Source organism: Bos javanicus, chromosome 2 (genome assembly GCF_032452875.1).
Source record: "Bos javanicus breed banteng chromosome 2, ARS-OSU_banteng_1.0, whole genome shotgun sequence".
Taxonomy (NCBI): domain Eukaryota; kingdom Metazoa; phylum Chordata; class Mammalia; order Artiodactyla; family Bovidae; genus Bos; species Bos javanicus.
In genome coordinates this window covers 15,789,302-15,814,670 of record NC_083869.1, presented here as the reverse complement: position 1 = coordinate 15,814,670, position 25,369 = coordinate 15,789,302, and the positions used below count along the sequence as shown (strand labels likewise).

At 38.8% G+C, this 25,369-nt stretch overlaps 1 protein-coding gene across 5 annotated transcripts in view; it reads left to right on the top strand.

The window, feature by feature from the left end:
* Nucleotides 1–1,571: 1,571 nt before the first annotated feature.
* UBE2E3 (ubiquitin conjugating enzyme E2 E3) overlaps nucleotides 1,572–25,369 on the top strand; it is a 92,778-nt gene continuing 68,980 nt past the window's right edge. The window contains exons 1-3 of one of the 5 annotated variants that reach the window (XM_061433816.1): nucleotides 1,572–1,650; nucleotides 3,116–3,334; nucleotides 5,107–5,157. In XM_061433816.1, the coding sequence (XP_061289800.1) occupies nucleotides 3,141–3,334; nucleotides 5,107–5,157 (245 nt within the window). In that variant the 5' untranslated portion in view covers nucleotides 1,572–1,650; nucleotides 3,116–3,140. Of the gene's footprint in view, nucleotides 2,081–2,397; nucleotides 2,489–2,513; nucleotides 2,673–3,115; nucleotides 3,335–5,106; nucleotides 5,158–25,369 lie in introns of those variants that run through there. The other 4 variants (XM_061433826.1, XM_061433806.1, XM_061433835.1 and 1 more) reach the window with 4 other exon arrangements.

Genomic DNA, 25,369 nt, shown 5'->3' with positions numbered 1-25,369 from the left:
TCTACTTCTGTGATATTAGATTTCCTAAAACAATCCTTTTTTTTTTTTTTTTTTTTTAAATATATAGCTTTCCTTTCACAACTTCACATTCCAAACAGAGAAAAATCCAAACTCCAAATTGGTTGGCTTTTGCTAGCACAGTGTAAAAGTTGGGAGAACCTTCTGCCGGTATTTTCACTAACAAGCTCTTTCCACAAGTACAATTTAATCCAGCCCAATCAAACTGCTTGTCAACACACACACTATGCTCTGTCTTCAACATCTGAGACTTCATATTCGTTCTGACTAGTGTCCTTCCTTCTAGCCAACCTGGTGCACTTTAATTACCTGTTCCCCTTCTGGATCCGTTGCTTCTAACACAGAGTAGAGAGATGTGGCTTTAGTCACACAGTAGTTGAATGAGTAAATTTTGCGCCCAGCACCTGGGGCATAGACCTCCAAAATGTTCACTGAATGATTGTGTTTTAGGAAAAATCACAGAAATGTAACTTACTCATTAGAATTGTTAAGCAATCCTTTACCAAAACTTTTCTATTTGGAGGAAAAATAAGCATATTGGCTCACTCAGCCTTTTTTTCTTTTTTCCTTTAATTCTATTTCATCTGTTATGACTCTGCCATTCTCTGTGAACTCCACATTCTCCCAGCACCCCTGCCCCTGACACTTGTGGGAGAGGAATCCACAAATTCCTTTGGGGCTCCATCACTGGAGCAAGTTCTCAGGAGCTGGAGAAGGTCTGGGCTGCAAACAGGAAGTTTCTGTACTTCTGGCCACTTTGTTCCCCGAGGCAAAAGCTGCAGAGTCCACCTGGAGACTGAGAATGGCAGAACAAAACTAACCTTCACTATCCCCCGTCTGCAGCTTTTCTGTGTGGACATTCTGACTCAGTACCACTTAGGGATTTCGCTCTCCAGAACTGGTATCTAGTATGCACATCAGAAAAGAATCTAGCAAAGCATCAGGTATGAACCCTCCTTACGTTCCTCTTCACTTTGATCGTTTTGAATTTTTAAGTTTTGAAAGCATCCATAGGACCTTTCTCTTTGGAAGGCCGAGGGCCAAAGAGAAACAGAGGCTGACCACCTGGTCTCGAAATCCTTTTTTCTTCCCTCAGTGTCCAAGACCTCATCTTGCCCCGTGAGCTCTCAGGAGGGGCAGGTGGCAGCTTTCCTCTGCTTCCGTACCTGGCCTAGTCAACGACACCCATTAGTCTCCAATCTTCCAGAGCAGTGGGGGACTACCGGCCACGCGACCCAGGCCCTTGCCCAGGCATGGGGTCTCCGTGGACTACGCTGGCCAGTGCGCTGGAAGAGGGGAGTGGGCCAGCCCGGGCATGACCCCAGCTCCAGCCTGTGGGGGCGGGTAGTCCAATGGGCAGCCTCGCTCCGGAGGCGGGCTCAGGCCGGAAGCCACCCCGCGGCACAGCGGCCCCGCGAGACGGCGCCCGCGCCCCCGCCTTCTCCGGCAAGGGCTCCGCGGCCAAGGGCGGCAGGGGCCAGTCCGCCGGGTCCCCGCCGCGCTCTTTGTCCGGGCCGCGCGCGGGCGGACGCGTGCGCCCCCCGGGTGAAGGGAGGCGCGGAGAGACCGCGCGGGAGCGCGCGGGAACAGCTCGCGCCCGCCGGCCGCCGGCGGCGCGCGCCCCTCCGCCAGGCAAGCAGCGAGCGAGAGCGCGCGCCGTCGCCGCGCCCGCCCCTCCCCCCGCGCTCGCCTCGGAACTTGCTGACTGCGCGGCCGGGAGGAGCCGAGCCGGGCGGCGGCGGCGGGAGGCCACAGCGCGCGGGGGTCTCCCGCGTCCCCTCAGCCTCGCCGGGAGCTCGCGCCCTCGCCCAGGCGGGCTCCCACCCCCCCTTTTTTCCGAAGGCGCTGGGCGGCGCCACCCTCCGGCCGGAGCCCGGCACTGCACAACCCCCTCCGACTTTCAATGTTCCACACTCCCCGGCCAGAGCCTCCTCGGCTTCTTTTTTTCCCTCCCCCCCCTTTCCCCCCCCCCAGCTGCCTCCATTTCCTTAAGGAAGGGTTTTTTTCTCTCTCCCTCCCCCACACCGTAGCGGCGCGCGAGCGGGCCGGGCGGGCGGCCGAGGTAAGGCGGCGGGGCCGGGGGGCCGCGTGGGGGGCGGCCGGGGCGGCGGCGGTGGGGGAGGGGGCGGGGGCGGGCAGCTTTGTTCGCGCCGGGCGCCCGCGCCGCCGGTGTCCGCGAGCCGCCGCGGGGCCGGCCGGGCTGCTCGCATCACTTGGCGCCCGGCGCGGCGAGCGCTGCCCGCGGCCCCCGCGCGGCCCTCCCCACAAAGGGCCGCCGAGCTGCGTGGCCGCCGCCGGCCGCGGCTCGCCTCGGCGGGCGCGGAAATTTGTTGCACTTCTTGAGGCTTTGTTTGTTTGTTTTTCCTCTGAAAAAAAAAATTTTTTTTTTTTGGTTATTTTGGACAAAATGTCGGTCCGTGATGTAAAAATTGAGCGAGGAACCTTGATGGCATGGGGAGCTTTGCAGAGGGTGCAGTTTGAATTCTGCTTTTCCCAGGGTGGCAGCTTGGTCTTGGCCGGATGAATCTTCGCTGCTAGCCGTGGCCAGAACAGCTTGTTAGTTGATTTTTTAAATTCCTAAGTGTTGTATTTAAAGGCTTACGTGCACAGAGGAGGAATCACCACCTTAAATAAGCATATGGGCGATTAACAGGGTATGTTTTCCTCTCGGAAAAGGAATTTGGTAGCTTTGACCAATGTCAGTGTATAAATATTTAGACGTTATTAGTGACTTTTTAACATTTTTCAGCGAGATCTGTTATTTACAGTGTGTCATATGTTATTAATGCTCGTTCCCTAAGTTCCCTGGCAAATCTGTTTCATGCCTTCTGAGAAAGTAGACAATTGATAGATTGTCCAAGGGATGGAAAAAAATGTGAGTGGGTTTTCTAACTTGAGTTCGGTAAATCCCTGAACGCTGCCGTTGTGAGACACATCACCTCCCCTGTAACCTTGCTGTACGATGAGATAAGTGTGAACACTTTTGAAGCGTTTTCATTAAAACACGATTTTAGGTGAAGATTAAGAGAAGAAAATGCTATTGGTTTATTCCTTAGACTTACATTTCCTTTCTTTCCCCGTTTTTTTCTTTAAAAAGTTTTCCAAGAAATAACTTCACCAAGATGTCCAGTGATCGGCAGAGATCCGATGATGAGAGTCCCAGCACCAGCAGCGGTAGCTCAGATGCAGACCAGCGAGACCCAGCCGCTCCAGAGCCTGAAGAACAAGAAGAAAGAAAACCTTCTGCCACCCAGCAGAAGAAAAACACCAAACTCTCTAGCAAAACCACTGCTAAATTATCCACTAGTGCTAAAAGGTAACCTCTAAAAACAGGACTAAGCACGTTGTCCGTTTGTCTTCCAAATGGACGCTTTTGTTGATTTAACATCAGTAGCAGTAGTTCAAAAATATTTCCTTTGCTATCGGTGTTGTTTGGACTTGAATGAGTTGTCATTCTTTTTAGGTGGTATATAAGCCACCTCCCTAGAATTAGACTTTTAAGCAAACTTGTTCTGTGCTTTGGTAACTTCAGAGAGAGTGTCCTTGAGTAGAGATTGGAGTAACATCTGACAGATTAAGGAGTTGGCAAGGAAAATTTGGTGATCCCAGATTAGCTGGTACATTTGAGGATGTTGTCTTTTTATGAGTTATATTCATCTTCATTGAAGGTGACACTTCGAGAGATCAGTGCCTCTCTTCATGAAACTTAATGATCAGAAATGGTCATGTTTGCTAGAAAATTTTTAAACTCAGGGCCTTGGCTGTGTTTGAAGGCAGATTTTAAAATTGTACTTCAGGTCTGTTTTCAGTTTTTAGAAGCGTGACTTTAAGTCATTCATCTCAGGTTTTACTTTTTCTAATTAAGCTATGGTCATACCTCTGTGTCCTCGTGAGAGTAGGTAAAACTGAAAAGTAGCCCTTTACATGTTAGGTGGCGCTTGGTGATTGAGAAGTTTGCCATTATGCCTCTTCACTCTAAAATTTGTGGATATGCTTGACATGTTAATACTCAACAGCAGGAGAAGCATATTTTGTTGGGTATAAGTGAAAGATCATTTGTTTTCTGTTGATTTATATTTCTGTGATAGTGAAAATAAGATGCTGTCAATGGGACTCCAATCAATGGTAGTAGTAAGTGGAATACCTGTGAATTTTAGTAATTACACATCAGGTGTGCCTATAGCATTAGTCGATATCGACATTTTATTGATTTTTGTTGATCTCAACCAAAAGAAAAAGAAAATATAAAAGCTGATCAAATGTTGGCGTTGTGTTAGTGAGTCTGTGGATTTTCACCTCTATTGTATCAATAATCAAGTGTTAATAACTAGAATATTTTATGAAATAACAGCAGTCCATGAGATAATTTAAAATCCTCCTCAGTTTCTTACAATCTTGTTGATGAACATATTAAACATATCTTAAGTTTTGAAAGCATTATAAATTTGAATAAAATAAGAACTGTTCTTTTTCCTCTTACCTCAAGGCTGTCTATCTTTTCTCCCAAATTTATTAAATTTAAGTGCTGTACTTAAGGTCAGGGGAGAAACAGATTTACTTCAATACAGATATCAGAATTCTTTGAAAGTTTTTCACTGGTAAAAATATTTGTAAATTTCAAACTTTTTTCTGACAGGTAAAATATTGTCAAAATTATTAATGTGCACTTGCAGTAGCTTGTTAATTTTTACCTTGGTAAAGTGTCTTGGAGTCATTGTCAAATATTCTAGTGCTTTCCCTCCTCCCTTCTTGTCTCATTTGCATATAAGCTTGAAAAGAGAATTTCTCTGGTAAAAAGTGCTTTAAAATACATTTTACCTCCTTTTCTGAGTACAAGTGGAGGGCTAGTTCTCAAATCAGGTGTGAATGTCTTAATTACTTACAGTAGCAAGTGAGAAAAAAAGCTGCGAAGTTTCTGTTAAGGGATTTGGGTTATGCCTCTGAGAACAAAGAGGGAGCAGCCATGTTAGCATTACTGAGGGTGCAGCCAGCCTTGCATTTAACTGCATGGTGGTAGAGGGCAGTGTGATTCCCCGGTTATTCTGTAGACTCTCAAATCCTTTTTGTCTGTTCTCATTTCACTAACAGAATTCAGAAGGAGCTAGCTGAAATAACCCTTGATCCTCCTCCTAACTGCAGGTAAGAAACAAATTGTGTTGTTTTAATTTTCAAATTGTGGAAAAATATCCAGAGATTCATGTATCGTTGTTGGATATTTGTGCTGCAGAAGAGACTACACTTGCTTCTTTTCAGCTTTGCAAGTGGATTGAACAAAAATTGTCTTGGGTGAATCAAATAAATTTGGGAGGAAAAAAAAAACCTTTTTAGAGTGTATCATACGTTTTGAACTTATGAATATATTGATTTTTGCTTCTTGCTGGGATTAGTATGAACGGTGCTGATTTTTACTCTCTTGTAATAGTTCTGTAGTATGTTTATTCAGAAGTATATTGCAGAAACTTCTAAAATTTTGCTAAGCTTTAAAGTTACTGCTTGTGTGCAATCTGAACTGACCTTCCAAATTTAGAAATTGCTGAATGTGGTGTTACAAAAATGTAAGTGCAGTAAACAGGAGTATAGTTGTTTCTGTTTGATTTATTCAGTAACTTGCCTTTAGGACAGAGTTTATGTGTTAAGCTAATGGTTTTAGCTGCTGTTTTCTAGAAAATGCATTGTTGGAATTATTTACATTTTAATCAGATGGTTTAATTACTTGGGAAAATCCTTAGTATTTTTGGTCCTAGAAATATGTGTATAAAAGATAGTGAATGAGTTGGAATTTGTGGGAAGAAGTCATTTCAGTGAAACTCACGTAGAATGCTTTAAGATTGTTGGTTGGTATAAGGTGCATTAAAAGTAATTGGTTTGAATTGTTTCCCTGAAATATTATTTAAATTCCTCTTAGCGCTCAGTTTTTCATCTGTGACTGTATGACTTCCAAAATTCATCAAACTTAGAAAAACTGTCTTGTAGATAATTTGCATGCAGATAGGTACTCAGAAACCAGAATGGCTACTAGAAATAAAGCAGTGTTACAGTTTGATATGAAAGTGTTTTCTTGTCCTACCTATATTTTTCTACAAGTTGTGTTCACTAGTGGTGATCAGACCTATTTCTGAAATCTACTTGAGATATAATAGGATATAATCCAACCGCTTCTTACTGTGTATGTTAACTGGGTCCTCTGATAAGGTGATCTGATGTTTATTTGCTTATATTAATATTTGTAATCAGACATTTCAGTTCAAAACGGAAACATGAATGTGAGCTAATTTTAAACAGATAGTAGTATGTCAGATATCAAAGTAGTACTCAGGAGCTAGCTGCACTCTCCAGTAATGCAGCCACTAACCACTTGTGGCTGTTGACCACTTCGGTTGTAGTCCAAAATGAGATGTTCTGTAAGTGTAAAATACACATCAGATTTTGAAAACAATATGAAGAAAGGAATGCACAATATTTTACTGATTTTCAAAAAATATTTATTACATGTTGAAATACTAATATTTTGATATGTTGGGGTTTGGTTATTTCGGTATGTAAAATGTTTTATTTTATTATTTTTTTTTTTTAAATATATAGCTGATAGACTTAGAGGAGAGGCTAAGTGGTCTAATAGTAAGGAATTCAGTGAGGAGAGATGAGAAGTGAAAGGAAAATGGCTCTTGGGCTTGGGAGAGGAGAGGCACAGGAGGTGGGTGATGGCTGAGAGGTTATGGGGTAAGAGAACTGAGAGGTGGGGGGCAGGGAGAGCTGTGTGTGTTGGGGGGGCAGTTAGAGGGAGGAGATGTAAAAGTGTAACAAGATTTGGAATGGGACCCCCACCTTTATTTTTGAGAGATAAGTTAAAGAATAAAGGCTTCCTTTTTTTTGTAAAATGTTTTAAAATTAATTTATTGTTTTCCTGTTTTAATACGGTTACTAGACAATTTAAAATTACATATGTGGCACATGTTGTATTTCTGTTGAACAGCACTGCTTTAGAGAATAAATAAATCAGTATTTCCTTTCAGGCTTCTAAATGGTGTGTCAAATCTGTAGCCATTTAGGGAGGTCAGGTTAAATTTGCTCTCTGGAAGAATTATTTAACATGGAGAGTGTATTCTGGTATTTCTCATTATAGAAGATGTAAAGATCTATGGGTTCAAAAGTCTTTATTGTTTTAAAATTACATATAAGGTCAAACATTTTTTAAAGGTTTTTGTTGATTTTCTGCAAATGGCACAAACTATTAAATAGTGTTTGTGTGTGAATCTGGTCAGCCCAGTAAACACGTGCTGGATGCCCTGCGAGCAGTAGTGCTGCAGTGGCTGAAATGTGCTCTGCCCATTAACCCAGGAATGTTTCCACAAGGTCACTGACGATTATTGGAGAGGAAGTATAGTCTGTCTTAGAGACAGAAAGTTTAGTTTAATTTGCTTTTATTTTTCTCTTTATATACCATATTTCCTTTCAGTCCATGAAATAATGCTTCACATTTAGTGATTAGACTGGTGAAATGGTCATCCTTTGGGCTTGCTTGTTGAGCAGTAACTTGGCACACATATATAATCTGTGCTTTCCCTCCTCACAACCTGCGATCACTGTTAACTACTGCAAATGACACCTTTCAGTTCTCTGCTGCTTTTAATGTATGAGTTCTTTTGTGACTGTGTGAGTGATTAATAGAGGGAAAAAAAAAAAAAGAAAATATCAGTCTTAGTAGGAGACCGGAGAAGTTGTTTTTGTTTTTATTAGTTTGGGGACAGTCTTCTTTCATATGCTGGACAAGTGAAATATTCACATATTTTTATGTGTTTTTCTGTAAGTCTTCAGCTTCTTTTGGGTGGAAGAACATCTAGGTCTTGTTCTTGAGCAGGAGTTTGGAATAGTAAGGTTTAGTGGAGACATTTTTAGGATTTTTGACAGCTAATTTATTTTTACCTTTGTGTCAAATACGTATTCGTGGTGTTCTTGTAATTCACAGGTGAGAATTTTAGCTTTGTGGTGATTGTACAGTTTAAATTTGTTAATTTATGTTATAATTACTAGTGGGACTCTATTAATAAATTCTAGAAAATATGTGAATTCATATTGTCTGAAATCTATGAAACCTAATTATTTTGACTTTCATGTGTAGTTAACTAATCAGAATTCCATTATGGTTTTGAATATGATTTTTACAAGCTTGTCAAAGTATGTGATACATTTTAATTTTTCAGAGAAGAATGTAAAGTACGTCTGTGTACATTGAGAAAAAAACTTGAATGAAATACAAGAAAACTCAACAAAATCAAAATTACTCAGACAAGATTTTTTCTTAAATCTTTTCCTGTGTTTAGTTAATAAAATATTTTTTAGGTATTTATATAGCTGTGTCAAATATGTATACACCCAGGGTGATCATAGGATAGACTTAATTACTGAATTAAGTGTGTGGCTTTAACCTGTCTAAATACATTTGGGTAGTTTTGATATTTCTTTTCCTGATAGTATAAACATGTGATAAAATGTTATTTCCAGTGATTTGATGGCATTTCAGTTTTTAGGTATTGGTATGCTTTAGGCCAAAGCATTTACAGATATTAACACTTAGTGGCTTCAATTTATATTCTTTATTCTAGATTAGAGTGTGAAGAGTTGATGCACCAGTGAGAATGAAGGGAGATTGTATTATGTGCATTTCCTTATCTGTTTTTAGAGAAAGTTATTAAGTAGAATTGAGCGATGTGCTATAAGACATTTATGTTCCATCTGTTCCCCAGAGGGTGTCCTTTCAGGACTTGACAGGTGGTGGAAGTTTAGAAAGGTGCTGGATTTTTAACTCATCTCTTTAATTCTTTTCCTATCTGAGACAGTACAAAAATATGCTCTAAAAATATGCTTTAATATGTTCAGATTGAACCCATATTAAAGTAGACATTCAGGGACATTGTAAATAGTTTTTGGATGTTAGAAAGGCCTTATTGAGAGGGAGGCGTTACAGTACCAAGTTATTGTATTAACATACGGAACCTGAAAGTGGGTGCTATGATGCTTGCAAATTTTGCTCATTTCCTTCTTTCTAAAAAATGAACAAAAGCAATTAAGTTCTAAACCAGTAGTTGGGAAGCCCTGATTTACTCATAAGCCAGCTGTCTGTGGATGAGCTCTGCCTCCTTTTGCGGATTACTACCACCTTACACCATTTCTAGGGAAGATAGAACTTTGCTGCTCAGGGGTGGTCTTCAGACCAGTAGCATCTGCGTCACAGGTGAGATTTTAGAACTGTAGAATCTTGCGTACCCGCCCTGCAAAAGTATTGAATCAGGATCTGAATTTCAACTAGATTTCCAGATGGATTGTGTGTATTTTAAGGTTTGAAAAGCACTGGTGCTTGAGCTGGACTGAGTACAAGTCCCTGCTCTGGCACTTAATAGCTGTGTTACCTTATATAAGTTACGGAATATTTCTGTCTCTCTGTGTCTTATCTCTATAATAAGAGGTTAAAATTATACCCCCTTTATAAATTTGTTGTGAAGATTAGATGAATTTATATGTTTAGAAATTCCTTAATGTGAATTGGGTCAATAAAGTGGTTGAGGCGTGGTTAAAGAGCTAGCTTAGCAGTATGTCTTCACTTTTGCTGGCATTTTCTCTAGTGCATCAGCATCCAACTATTGGAATAATTTTATCTTAATCAGCTCTGCACCTATTGGGAGTGTCAGGAGCTAGTTAAAAGTAGTTCCTTGGAACTTGAGTAAAAAAGAAAATAAACCTAAGAACACTGGGCAAGGTTGAACAAATAGTGTATCCTCTTTAAAGAAATATGCTAATGGTTAATGAAACCTAATTCAGCAGGGAATGTTCTGTCCAGTGGATTATAATAAACTACTTTTAAATAGTGGTGATACGTTTTCTTTTTTAGTATTCCATTATAGGAATTCATAGTTTTACTGAGAATATTATATCAATAATTTTGTAAAATTGATTCTGAATTGATATAATTTGCTAGTTATCTGAACATAACATTCTTTCCTTCTCTGTGATCTAAGAGATTTTGGAAGCTTTCTCTAGTTGACATATGAAGGCAGGTCATGATGAAAGTGACATGTGAATCTACATAGATTGGTTGCTTATATAATACTTGGTTTTAAATCCTCCCACACATATGGATAGATTGCATTTTCTTTTTTATGTTTACATTGGTTGTTACTGTTTATGTTAGCCAAAATGTGCTATGTGAAGGTACTCTATTTCATAAAACAAAATTGTTTCATTAATCATCTAGCCCTTTTGTTTTCAACTCTTGAAAAAAATCCTGTAATGGCCTTTTTATAAAAATTAAATCTTTGTTGGATGCTCAGTTTGTAAAATAGATAAGTACAGAACTACTCTGACTGAAGGTGTTTTACAACTGGTCTGTCAAATTGACAGGGATAGAAATTCTAGACAAAATAATGACTTTGGATTGGAGATCTATGAAATATCCTATATATTCTTTACTTTTTCATAATTGTGTGTGTTTTAATTTTTGGCTTCACACTAAAGCATGTGAGATCTTAGTTTCTCAACCAAAGATTGAACTTGCACACTCTGCATTGGAAGGCAGAGTCTTAACCACTGAACCACTGGGGAAATCCCCATATCTTTAATATGATTGTTCAGAGGTATTTGGCTGCCATTTGTATTATTAAAAAGAAATTGGTTTGCAGTAAAGCTCGTTATTTCCCTCATACATGCCGGTGTAGCAGAAAGATTCAGTACTTTGTGACTGAAGAGTTTTTCCAAAGGAATGGTATAATTGAAAATAATATTCTTCGCCCTCAACAGGTCACATTTTTATTAGGGATCTGTTAAGTTCAGTGCAGATAATGTAATCAGAAGGTGGCTGAAAACTGCGTTTAAAAAGTTTCGTGGTTACTTTGCAGCTACGTGCAAGACTCAAATTGTTTTGTTCCTTTCTATAGATAACCAGCTGGTATATATTCCCTCCTTGAATGAGTAGCTGTAACAACAGATGGATATGTTTAGTTATAAGAAGATCAACAAGTCATTGTTCCTTAGAGTACAGGGGTGCTCCAGTGGATCTTGATCTGCCATTCTCGGCTTTCTTATAAAATTAAGATTAAAAACAGAATAAAACCACCTGTAGATCTAGAGAACTAGAAAGATTTTTCCTTCCCCTTTCTATACGGCTTTAACAGGGTAGCTTATTTGGCATTTTAGAATCAAGAAGAAGAAACATCTTTAAACCTTTAATATTTCTGTTTCCCCAGTTCTCAACTGGGGGCGATTTTTGACTTCTTCTTCTCACACTGCACTCCAGTTGTCCTATGGAACAATTGGCAATGCCTAGAGACTTTTCACAACTGGGGGAAGAGGAGCTGCTATTAATGATTTAGTGAATAGAGGTCAGGGATGCTCTTAAATACCCTGTAATACCTAGGTCACCCCCTCCAACAAAGATTTTATCTGGCCTAAAATGTCAGTAGAGGTTGAAAAATCCTGCTGTAGATGTTAATTCCAATACCTTGCCTCTTTAAGTTTTACATAGTTCATTTATTATTATTTTCCTGTCTCAGTAGTGATGCCTAGTGCATATACATTCTCCTGTACTTTCCTGAGAGCTGGTAGCCCCATCTTCCACTGCTCTTGTGCTGTAGTTTATGGCTACACTGAATACCTTTTAAAGTATGGTCTACTGAGGCCAGAAATACTTATAGCAATATTTTTAATTAATTAACTAGTTTCCTACTCGTTCATTATACCCTCTTCATGATTTAGGTTTAGGCTGGTTATATCTGTGTGCTACTAGAAATACTGAAGTATCATCGAGTGTAAATAACCATTGGGAAATCATCAAAATTCAGTTTGATACCGTACATTGAACTGCAAACAGTTTAGAAAGCCATGCTCTTCATCTGATTTTGATTTTTATCATTAAGACAATACAGAGATTATCCTATTATTGTTACAAGTCCTCAGTCCTTTATTTCTAACCTGTGGGGCCAGTAATGTTTCAGAATGTGAAAGTTTTCAGATTTTAGAAAGGGAATGTGATGTGGTTTATATAACACTGCCAGTGGGATCTGGGGCAGCACTCCATAATCAAACACATTCATATTTCTACACCCAGACTGTATGAATGTTCTCACTAAGTGGGATAAATCGGCACTACAGATAGTTTCAGGTTAGTTCCTGTTTGGTGTTGCTGCCAAATTATTTTTCAGTCTTTGATTTTGAGAGCTTTTGGGATATTGCAGGATTTGGGTGAGCAGTTGTGGCCCTGTACTGCTAATGTGACAGTGACAAGTGACGCCAGCTGTTTTACTACACGGTGCAAGGGTGTTTAAAGGCTTGTTCTGCTTTTCTTTCTTTTACCTGTTTCCTCATAGCTGTTTTTAGTCTCTCAGCTTTTATTTTTGGATCATTGCTTTTTTTTTTTTTTAATTGTCTAACCTGTATGATTAACCAGAAAAGAGTTTAGATTCTTGATTTTAGAGTTTTTTTCTCCTTTTGAGGTGAAACTATAAGTATCGGTTTTTAAGTTATTCTGTGTATGTTGGATTATTTTTCTACTTTGCTATCAGTATTCTCTCTTAACTGTTCTGTTCATTCTGGACATACCAAATTACACAGAAAGGAAGATATCCTTTAATACCTAAGCATGCATGCATACTAAGTTGCTTCAGTCGTGTCCGACTCTTTTGAGACTCCATGGACTATAGTCTGCTAGGCTCCTCTGTCCATGGGATTTCCCAGGGAGGAATATTGGAGTGGGCTACCATTTGCTTCTCCAGGGGATTTTCCCCACCCAGGGATCAAACCTATGCCTCCTGGGGCTCCTGCATTGCAGGCAGATTCTTTACCACTTAACCGCTGGGGAAGCCCATGATACCTAAGCATAGGACTCGCCATCATTATGTATGCATATGAAGGCAATGGCACCCCACTCCAGTACTCTTGCCTGGAAAATCCCATGGACGGAGGAGCCTGTTAGGCTGCAGTCCATGGGGTCGCTAAGAGTCGGACAGGACTGAGCGACTTCACTTTCACTTTTCACTTGCATGCATTGGAGAAGGAAATGGCAACCCACTCCAGTGTTCTTGCCTGGAGAATCCCAGGGACGGGAGAGCCTGGTGAGCTGCCGTCTCTGGGGTCGCACAGAGCCGGACACGACTGAAGTGTCTTAGCAGTAGCAGCAGGCTATAAAAGGAGATATTAAATTTTGCTAAGCTGTTTTGTGTTGCATTAACTTCAACATATGTTGGGCTCCTGGGTAGCTCTTCCATGTGTTGGCTGGTATCTATGCAGCCTACAACTTGTAGCTCTGCCATTTTCAACATGTCCAGGCAGGATAACTGGAGGGTCATGTGCTGGCTGTAAGTGCTTTGGTCTGAAAGTAAGATATGGATTTAATCATGTGACCTCAAGGTGGTTGGAAAATGTTGGGGAGCATATGGATATTTAGAGAGAAATTTCTCTGCCTATATTTTGTACAAACTGTATGTTGTTCATGAACAGGCAACTTTCATTCTCACTTCAGAAAAAGAAAGAGGAAATAATTAAGCACCCAGCCTGACACTGTACTGGATTTGCATACTATAGTGCCTATTAATATGCTATTTTATTTAATTCCCAAAACAATCCTATGAAGTATCATTCTTGTTAAGGTTTCAAAAGGTAATCTGAGAGTTGTCACACATGTAGTGCATATATATACTTAACAGCTCCAGGGCAAAAATCTAGGCTTAGTTTTGACGTAAATGTAAGCACTTTTTGCTTCTGTACACTGCTGCTTGAGAAATCTGGTAAAAGCATTCAGAGTTGTTTCATGGTCTGTAGGTGCATTCCTAGTGTGAGTGTATCCCGTCTTTTTGCTTATAGTCTCTTGAAGGATCCAGCATACTCCATGGTTTTAGAACCTGGCAAATGAGGTTCAGTTGGTGAATTGGAGAAAGAAGAGTTTTCTTCTTTGCCTTGGGGGTGCTAGGCTTGCATTAATGTATTTTTTTTTTTTAATCATTCAGACAGAATCATTTTCTTTTTTAGGGAGCATTCCCCAAGTTGCCAGCTCAGCTCTCTTCTCTCTTTCCTTGTAAGGAAGAAGGTCAGGGAATGAATATGATCATAACAGAGAAGGCACATCTTTGTTCTCTGACTCGTAGTTCCTTGTGTAAGGCTTTTCTTTGAGCAAAGGAATGACTTTAAATCTACCTCTCTTTTTTTCTCTCTGCCTATTTTGGAGGGATTTGGACCAGTTCTGCCAGTCTGAAGTTCTTTCCTGCTTCACTGTCCCAGAGTAAATATACTTTGTCATTCTGTTTAACTTCTAGCTTGTCTGGGGAAAAATAAAGACATCTCTAGTCTGAAATTGCTTTTGGGAGTATAGCTCCACATGTTTTGGTCTGAGTGAAGGGCCTAGGGAAACATGAATTTTGTTACCTTTTTATTTTATTTTCCTTTACTTATAAATCATCATGATGATTCTCCCTTTACATCCACGGGACTTGCTTTTTATAAACACCATTCATTCCCTTTCTAAGGGTGGTTATTTGTAGTTTGTTTGCCATTTACAATCTTATGGGTCCTTTACAAATGAATCATTTTTTTACATTAAATTTTAGTAGGTCAAGAATCCATTTATTTAGGGTCCCCAAGAGAATCCGTCTCAGAAGATTGTGGCTACATGTTTTTTATGGCTTCATGCTGCTTTCTGTAGTCTTCTCAATTTAAACAGTAGTAACAACAAAATTTAGAGGGCATCTTAAGGCCTTGGCTTTATGTTTTTCTTTTTGTTTCACACTTGTTTCTAAGGAGATTGGTGATATTTGTTGGATTTGTAATATGTATACTTGAAGTAAATTTACCTTCAATCACAAAGAGGGGAAAATGTGGCATTTGAATGGTTTGAACACAACTTTAGATGCATGTGACCATGTGGAATTCAATGACAGTTTTAACTAGTGTACCTTTAGAGTTTCTTTATTTTATTTACACCAGTGTCTGTTTAAAATTTTTAAAGACCTTTCTGTTATATCCTCCCAGATGCTTTATATCCCCATATCCATTAGAGGACTATGCTAAGTATTCATTTTCTTTTATAAGCCCTAAATAAACATGTTGCAAATGATCACTTTTCCCTCCTGCTGAGGTTTCTTAATTTTTTTTAATTAACTTTTATTATGGAGAACTTGGAACATCTACAGAAGTAAACAGGTTAGTGTGATAAATAGCAATGTAGCCTTCACCTAGTTTCAATTGTTAACAACTCTTGGCCAATCTTATGTCATCTATAACCCCAATCATTTCACCCTTCTATATCATGTTTAAGCAAATCTCAGACATCATTTAATCTGAATTTTTAAAGAACAGATATTTCAGGTGCATTTCCAAAGGATAAAGACTTTTAACTTAACCCAGTGCCACTAACACATCTAAAAATGTCATCAAAATTCTTAAATCAGTCATGTTCAAATTTACAAATGTCTTAAGGATTGTCTACCTTCCTTCTTCAAAGGTAATTTGAATCAGTATCCAGATAGACACATTGTAATTGGTTGATGTGTTTTATATATCATCCAATCTTTAAATTCTTTGTTTTTGTTTTTGTGTTTCCCCTTTTCATTTTTGCAGATTATTTAAATGAAACAGGGCTGAGTTTTTAAGTCTGTATTTTGCTTGTTGCACTCTGACGGCAAAGTTTAGTATCTTTTTGTTCAGCGTTTCCTGTAAATTTGGGAGTTAGGTACTGGATATTCAGGATTGATTACCATCCCCCCCTTTTTTTTTCTTTTGACAAAACTGCTTCATAGGTGGTAGTGAACTATTTCATCAGGAAACACCTGAAAATCTGGTTGTGTTTTTGTGATGCTGGTAGCCACTGGAATACTTGTCTAAAGAGAAACTTGCCCACATCTTCTATTTGGTTACCAGTCTGGTAAGTTCTATAGTGAAGGCAGAATAAGTGCTTAGTTTTTCCTCTTGTTTATCAGATTTATTTTTTTGCTCCTTTTCAAAATAGTGAGTTGGTTACCTATCCTTTTCTGATTCATGAACTTGTATTTGTTCTCTTTCATTCAATTGCGGTCCTTCAGTATATGGCCGCTGTTAGGAAACTTTGCATGCATAGAAGTTGCATGGACATATTTGGTGGTAACAATGCAAAGGTGTTATTCAACTCAACCATTGCCCTAGGTATTATTTTGAAAACTGAATACTTCTTGAAGCTGTCGCTTTAAACATAAGATATTCTCCTGGCCCTATCTTAATTTGTGAAGGGATAATCAATGTCTTAGTAACTGAAATTCCTATATTAGAACTATACGTCTGTTTTTAAATTTTCAATTAAACTAGATTAAGGTGGAATGCAGAGACCTTTATCAGAATCAAATTAATCACAAGAATTAAATTTAAAAATGAACTTTATTTTATCTAAATATACAAGAAAAGCAGTGTTCTCTGTCCATCTACAGTGTTTCTTATCAGTGTCCCCTTCGGCATTTTGGACTGCGTTGTGCTTTGCCTTGGACTTCCCAAGTGGCACTAGTGGTAAAGAACACGCCTGCTAATGCAGATGTAAGAGATGCGCGGAAGATCCCTGGGTCAGGAAGATCCCCTGTAGAAGGAAATGGCAACCCACTCAAGTATTCTTGCCTGGAAACTCCTGTAGACAGAGGATCTTGGTGGGCTGCAGTCTGTGGGGTTGGAGAGAGTCAGACACGACTGGAGCAACTTGGTGCGCAGCAGCACGTGCTTTGCTTTAGAAGACACTGAGTATCTTTGAGCTTCATGCTGGCAGGGCCTCTCCCAGTTACTGTGGCCACCAGGACGCAGCTCCTGCTCCCTTCTCCAAACGTCCAGGGGGTGACCGCAACCATGAAGTTAAAAGACGTCTGCTCTTTGGAAGGAAAACTATGACACACCTAGGCAGCGTATTAAAAAGCAGAGACATCACTTGGCTGACAAAGGTCTGTGTAGTCAAAGCTATGGTTTTTCCAGTAGTCGTGTAAAGATGTGAGAGTTGGACCATAAAGGAGGCTGATAGCCAAATAATTCATGCTTTTGGAATATGCTGCTGGAGAAGACTCTTGAGAGTCCCTTGGACTGCAAGGAGATCAAACCAGTCAGTCCTAAAGGAAATCACCCCTGAATATTCATTGGAAGGACTGATGCTCCGATACTTTGGGAAGTATCCAATACCTGATGGGAAGAAGTCAACTCACTGGAAAAGACCCTGATGCTGGGAAGGATTGCGGGCAGGAGGAGAAGGGGGCAACAGAGGATGAGATGGTTGGTTGGCATCACCAACTCAGTGGACATGAATTTGAGCAAACTCTGGGAGATAGTGAAGGACAGGGAAGCCTGTCATGCTGCAGTTCATGGGGTCACAAAGAGTTGGAGACAACTTAGAGACTGAACAACAGCAGTGGGAAAGGATTAACGCTTCCAGTTGCAAATTCCTGGTCTAGATTCGACACTGTAATGATATCCAATCATAATATTTTAATAAAAATATTTTTGTGTAGCATTGCTTCCAGTAATATATAATTTGTAATAGACTTCTTATGTAAAATCTATTATGACCAAATATGTATGATTTTACTACATATGAAATTGTCTTTTATACAAAAATTATTTTTTTCCTGTAGCGTTTTACTTTTTTATACTTCCCCCTAAACTCTGAAATGTTATACTGAATTTAAGCTTTTTGTATGATCTTAACATGTGCATATACACACTCTCCGGCAAATACGTTTCTTTACATATTCTTTTGATCTTTTCATTATTAGTGAGTTTAGTTTTATTTACAGGAAAATCTGAAAATAAAAATGGGATTTTTCTGCTAGCCCACTGCCTCAAACTGGGCCTTTTCATTTATCTTGTGTCTCTAATTATTAACCTCATGCTGTTTCTGAGAGGTGTTTTTTTTTTTTTTTAAAGCCCATTGAATTCTGTCATCTTTTCTTATCCACTGTCTGTCTGCCCATTTATGTTTAGTTTACTGAACCATATCTCCCACTTTTCTGTCTTTTTTTTGTATTTTTTTCATCTGTTTGTAATCTGTCTTTTTCTCTTCTGTTTTATTTTCTAAGGCTATTTGATAATCTAGCTGTTAATGTTTTCTTCATGTGACTTATTTTTAATTTATTTTTTAAGTGCCTTCCTTCTTATATTTCTTTACGTTCAGCTTCTTGCTGACATTCCTGAAGTGTTTCTTCTTTCTCCTAATGACTCTTCTTTCCATTTAGTGTTTCCTTTTAAAAATGTCTGGTGTGACTGTGTTGGTGGAGTGCGTGTTCTTTTTTCACCCTTGTGTCTTTTTCCCTTCTCATCTCCCCTGGGCACTCTTGGCTTTCTCTAGTTGCGGTGACTGGGGGCTGCTCTCCAGGCGCGGCGTGCAGGCCTCTCACTGTGGTAACTTCTCTTGTTGCAGCCCGGGCTCTAGGGCGTGCAGACTTCAGTAGTTGCAACTGGCTGGCTCCAGAGCTCCAGCTCAGTAGTTGTAGCCCACAGACTTAGTTGCCCTGCTACATGTGAAATCTTCCCAGACCAGGGATTGAACCCCTGTCCCCTGCATTGGCAGGCAGGTTTTTAACCACTGGACCATCAGAGAAGTCCCACGGCTGCTTTTTGATCATGGAATTTCCTCAGGAATTTTAGTGGGTGTCCATCAAAATGTTCTTCCTTTGGTTCCTAACTTATCTTTATCTTCTGTTAATGTATAAAAGCTGTGCTCTAGCAGAAGTGGTCTGCTTCCCATCCCCTGGCCATAACATGGGCTTCTAGGCGCTGCATCTTTGTTTACCTTCTCTCAAGGTCTCGAGTGATTTTCATCCACCAATCAATAGTGCTCCTTTGAGACCCATTTTAAATCCTACATCTTGAAAAGCTTTTGGTGCACATCTGTCTTTTGAGAGACTTGTATTTATTCCCTGGTACTTCGAGCGTCTTGTCACATCCCCTTTCTTCCCAGCTGAACCGGGCACCAGGACTGGGTGTGGATCTTATGTTTCTTTATATTTTCAACTCTTAGTGTAATACTCTTGTACTACATTTTAGGATAATGTTAGTGAACTCCTAAGTTGAAAGTAGTACTGAAACTAGCCAAGTTTTCAAAGGTGCGGCATAACACAGGAACCTATTTTGACCATACATCCTGGTTTTTATCTTTTGTCTTAGTGTCATTGTTAATGGCATTTCCTTTCACTTTCAGAAATACCCCAGTTAGTATGATAAATTGTAGGGTTACCTTAACCCTGATAGTATATATGTGGGAAGTGTTCTGGTTAGACTTGGTGAATCAGGAGATTTTTTTTTGTAATCAACCATTATCCAAAGCAGAGATTCTAATTCTTGGTCCAAGGGTGTTCTGAGCATGTGCATTTTGAGAAGCATGTCCTAGTATTAGGTGCTAGCTGCACTCTAATCAGTTTTTTTGAGAAGTGGTGCTCTGAGGCTTGGGGTCATTGTTGGAATGAGGAGAATTGGGAAGGGGCAGAGGAGATAATGAAATACCATTTAATCTCTATGAGGCTAGAGAAGAACAGTTAAGATCGTGGTCTTGATTTTTAGTGACTAGCTATTTCTTAATGTAAGCACCCTCTGTACTTTTGATTGCTGTGTCATAGTGCAAAATATTAGTAAAGCCTGTGGGAGATGTGTGCAAAATCAGGGCCATATGTGTATGTATGTGTGTGTAGCTAGTGACTTAATGAGGGCATGACATTTTAATGCAAACAGCTGAAAATAGAAGTAAATCAGAACTTAGTAAGTTACAACTTCGGAGGAAGATGGCATGAGCTATAAGTACCAGAGACATCCCTAAATCTTACTAGGTGTTTTTATTTTAAAAAAGGAAAAAACTTCAACAGCAACCTCTTAAACTAATTGACAAAGGATGATTCATTTGAAAACATGGATTAGCTTATTTGTTAAAAAAAAAAAAAACTTTAAAAAATTTAAAATTAAAAAATACTTTATACTTTTAATAAATTTCTCTGTAGATTTATATGTAAGATGTTTTAAACTTCCAGATGGTAGCTGTTTACCATGGTTAGAGCATAGGAAAAGAAGATAAACTACCTTAAATGTGTTTGGAGGCAAATATATCTAAATGATACCAGTACTGTCAAAATGACAATGCTCTAATTTCATTGATGAAGGGAGTATTAAAATTATAAAAACAAATAGAATTCACTTATTAGAAAAGAATACCCTGGAGAAGGGAAAGGCTCCCCACTCCAGTATTCTGGCCTGGAGAATACCATGGACTGTGTAGTCCATGGGGTTGCAAAGAGTCAGACACGGCTGAGCGACTTTCACTTTCACTTTCAGTACCCCTCAAACAAAGGAAGTTTGTTGCAAGACTGTGAAGAATGTTCCCAGCCCTCTGACATCACAACAGTAGGCTAAAGAAGAAAAGTTATTGAGCATTTCAAGAAATGCATGGTATGATATAACCGAAAAAAAGGAAAAGAAACAGACTGGTAATAGAGAACAAATAAATGGTTACGGAGCAGGGGCAGCAAGAGTAGGGGATTGAGAGGTATGAGCTATTATGTGTAAAGTGAGCTGTAAGGATATATTGTACATACAGGGAATGTAGCCAGCATTTTAAAAGTGTACATGGAGTATATAACCTTTAAAAATTGTCAGTTACTGTATTGTACACCTTTAACTTATATAATACCGTGTATCAACTGCAGTTCAGTTTTTTAAAAGAGAAACACACAATATGAAATAAAAGCATTTGGTACATTTTCCCCACTCATCAGTTATGGACGTTTTGGTGGTTTGAACATTTCGCCTGTTGTGAATAGTGTTGCTGGCCTTGTGTGTCCAGGCATTTGTTTAAATATCTGTTTTGAGTTCTTTAGGGTATTCCTAGGAGTGAAACTGCGATGTCTTACACTTGCCAAACTCCTTTTACAGAGTCTTTGCCACTTTACTGTCTTACCAATAACGTATGAGGGCTCAACTTTCTCTACATCCTTGCCGTTCTTACTTTCTGTCTGTTTGTTTATGAGAGCCATTCCAGTGGGTGTGAAGTGGCATCTCCTGGTAGCTTGGATTTGCCTTCATTTGTGATGTTGAGCACCATCTGGTGTATTTTAACTGATTCTCAAACAGTGAGGTAGAAGAGAGTTCTTCCTTAAAAAAATAAAATATACTCCCCGTTAACAGAAAGCCAGTTATCCTATTTGTTGAAAATACTTGTGAACCGTTATTTTAAAATTAGGGGTGGGGGGAACCAAGGTACCTGAATTGTAATTAGGTACTAACTGTGACTATAATACAAAGTTCATACTGGAAAAGCAGAGCTGGATCACCACCGCCCCAGCCCCTTGCCCCCAGCACAGAGGAGGCAAGCTCAAACTGTCCTTGTATATAGCCAGGAAGTCCAGCTGACCCAGATAAAGGGCTTTGCAGTTAGGCAAATATGAGTTCAAGTCCCAGCTCCACAAATTAACTGTGAGGTTTTGAGCAAGTTATTTAACTCCTTTCTCAGAATGCGGATAATGCAATTTCATCTTTTTTTTTTTTTTTTTTTTAGTGAGCTAGATATTATATAACTTGTATATGTTACATGTAATGGTAAGTAGTAGTTATATGGAAAAATAAACAGGCGTGTTTATGGAAGGACATTCTGATAAAATGAAGTATTAGAACCAATTAATGTAACAAAAAATAGTGCTAGTCCACAAATAGCAACGATGAGTAGGACAGAGTAAGAAAATATACAGCATGGTCATTGATTTATTTCTCTGGTAAGACTAAGATTTTTTTGTTCAGCAATCATCTTCTGCAATCTTCATTATCAGCATTTAGCCCAGTTTCTAGCACAAGGAAGATATATATGTATTTTTTAAAGTTTTGTTGAATAGAAGCTCAGATTGACAGTGAGTTTAACAGATACCTTAAAAAAATCTGTTAAATTTTCCAAAACATGAAATCACAATTACTTACTAAGTGAAGTTTGGATAAATGAATAGTGATTTTTTAAATTGTCAGTCACAACTTTATAAGCTCCAGATGGGTGAAAATCTTAAATATATCATGAAAAGTCAAACTGGTTTTACTTTGTAAAATGGGCATCTGTATTGTTGGTTGAACCAGAACATCCACATTGTACCACTCCAGGGATACCATTCACACTGTACTACTCTGTATTCAGGATAAATGGAAAGCTCTGGGGTTGTATAGTGCAGTGGCTGTGATTAGACCTGAAAATTAACTTCCTTTTTTTTTTAATTTATTGAAGTATAGTTGATTTGTAAGGATTAATTTTGAATCCATTAGCAAAAGTGTAAAGGAGATCATTGAAATTACAGTATGTTAAGTAAAAACTCTTGTGCTGTGAAAAGGAATGAAACTTTAAACACACAGGGAAAATGTTTACCTGGGCATTACAGGCTATGTGTTTATTCATAAAGAGATCATATCAGTAATAAAAATATCAAAAATAAAAATCATACTGATGTAAACCAAGGTTTATAATGGTTAGGTGAAAGATATGAACTTAAGTTCTTAAAGAAGCAAAAACTAGAAACATTGTTAGAGGGCTTGGCACTCCTTGTGCATGCATGTCATGACCCCATGGACTAGCCTGCCAGGCTCCTCTGTCCATGGGGTTTCCCAAGCAAGAATACTGAAGTGGGTTGCCATATACTCCTCCAGGGGATCTTCCTGACCCATGGATCAAACACATGTCTCCTGTGTCTCCCGTGTTGGCAGGCAGATCCTTTACCACTGAGTCACCTGGGAAGCCCTTTTGGGCTGCTTCAAAGACGTGCTGAAAGCCTGCAGAAAAATACTTAATGCGTAACATTTCAGGAGGAACATTTCAGGAAGTTTGGGGACCACAAAGTTCTTTCCAAACTTTAGAGTTTTAGAAATGAATTATTACATTTAATGCAAATTAGTATGAGGAAACATATGTTACTTATTCAGGAAAGATAGTTGGATGAGAAATAACTTTATACCCTTTTGAAAGTTGAGAGCTTGCATGTTGAAAGTTGAATTTAAAGAGCTTCTTAAATAGCTGGGGAAAAGAAAAATAAAATCGTGTTTTGTCTTTAGTCGTGTAAATCTCTTTCCCCATTATGAATGTGTGGGGAAACAGGAAGTAGGAATACAATAAAAGAGAAGATTTGGAGAAGGGATGGGTTAATGGAGCACGAGATAAAAGTAGGTTTGTTCCAGCACAATGTAGTGAAGTAGGCAGAAAAGTAGAGAAGAAAATAGAGATTAGCCTGGTGAGACTCAAAATTGAAGGTAAGGATCCTGACCTGCAATGGTAGTAGGAAATCTCTGCAGAGTGTTGGTGTTTAGAGGTGTAGCAGATAAGCCTGTAATGTGAATTGTAGTGGTTAAAGAGACTTGGAACTGATCGACAAATGGATGGTTCTAGGGGGAAATGATCTGGATGCAGTTCATCCTTCAAATCTATTCATATATTACTTTCAAATATGAATGAGATTTTATAATTTTACCTTTTTAACCCTCCTGTATGACAGTGCTTATCTCACTTTTGTATATTCAGTGACTAGAAAAAGTGATATTTGTCTATGTTTTTGTGTTTTAATAATGGAAGTTTACAAGGAAGCTGTAATTTTCTGGCTGTTGCACTTTGGGGATTCAAAGGGTTTGAATATCACAAGCAACAGGCATTAATTACAGTATCATAGAAGCCCAGTTGTCGTTAGCTGGAACCACATGTGGCCTTCCATACCTAGCTGGCGAATAAAATTCTAGGAATTAGGTTGACTTTATGATTGGCTTATTAACCACTTCTTGAAATGGATTTGTATTAATGGATTTCTGTTTTAACGATATGCATTACAAAGCACTAATGTATTAGCAACAGCATAATGTTCAAGTGTAATCTATATTATATATTAATACGTTTATTCTGATTTGTATTGTTCACTGGTATTAACAAGTCCTAAGAGATTGTATGAGAAGTATGGAGGTGTGACAGAAAATGTAGGTCATGTAAATTGGTAGATGCTTATCTCTTTTAGAAATGGTTTCAAATGAAGAAAATACTCTAAACTCAGATTTAAAAGCTATGACTTAGAACAGTGCTGTCCAATAAAAATGTAATGCAGGCTACAAATGTAATTTTCAATTTTCTAGTAGCAATACTACTAATTAAAAAGCAATGTGAAATTAATTTTAAAGTTTATATTAATGCAGATATATAAAATTATTCTTTCAACATGTAAACAATATATACTGTATCTTTGACATTTGGTCTGTGTTTTACACTTCCAGCATAGTTCAGACTAGCCACTTTATCAGTCCTTAATAGCCACATATAACTAATGGCTGCTGTATTGGGCAGCATGGATTTAGAATGTTTGCCGTGTCTTTCTGTCATGGGTTAACTTGTCTTTTACTCCCTCTCACCACTTTTTATTATGCATAGATTTCAAGAACTGGGGCACACCCCACTTTGTAAAAGGAAGATTAAAAACCCTTCTTGGATGGAGGTAATCAGATGTGAAAGGTCCTAAAGAAAGCTCAGTACCCAGTGTAGAAATGCAGGCTGTTTTCCAAGGGATTCTGCCTTGAAATATATCTCTCTGCCTGTGATTCTTCACTATTGCTGTATTATGGTAGTATGTGCTTACTTTTTGTTTGAGAAGGGATCTTTTTGAGAATGGGGAGTTTATCTTGAATATCACTTTTGTAACAGGAAGTGTATTTGGTTTAATTAGGATTCCTAGGTGGAGGAGTTTATTTAGTAAGGAGGTTACAGAGGACTTAAAATGTATTTTTATTGCCCTTCTAAGTTGAAATGTCATTTGTTATAAGTTTAATTTTTTACATTAACACCTTTAAAGCAAGGGTGAGTGTATGTATTAGGCTGGCCAAAAAGTTTGTTCGGGTCCCCCTTATCTATGTATCTTATACAGTGACAACCAAGGCTGCTGTTGCTTCTTGGCCTTTTGTTACATGTAGTTTTGAAGGCTAGTAGTGGTATACTAAATGTTAAGATATACTGTATCTTACAATGAAAATATTTTGTAAAGAACGTAAATAAAACCACAGGGTTGGCATCCGCATATGCTTGTACACTGGCAGCCCCTAAGCCAAACGCAGCACCGTGTGTTTGTCTGAACTGTTTTAGAAAACGGACTTTGAATGCCTGTGTTAGGACTCACTTGGTTGCAATAGTAGAAAATTTTAAAAATTCATGCTTGAGAAAAGCGTTTATTTGTTGGCATTAACTGAATAATGGCACAACTAAATAAGTTGTCTCAAAAAACTGAGAAGTTCACGGTAGAGTTGGCCACCTCTCCGTCTGCCAGCTCTGCTTCCTTTTAGCTAACTCCAGCATTGGACACACTTTCTCGTTGTGGTTATAGGATAACTATAACCA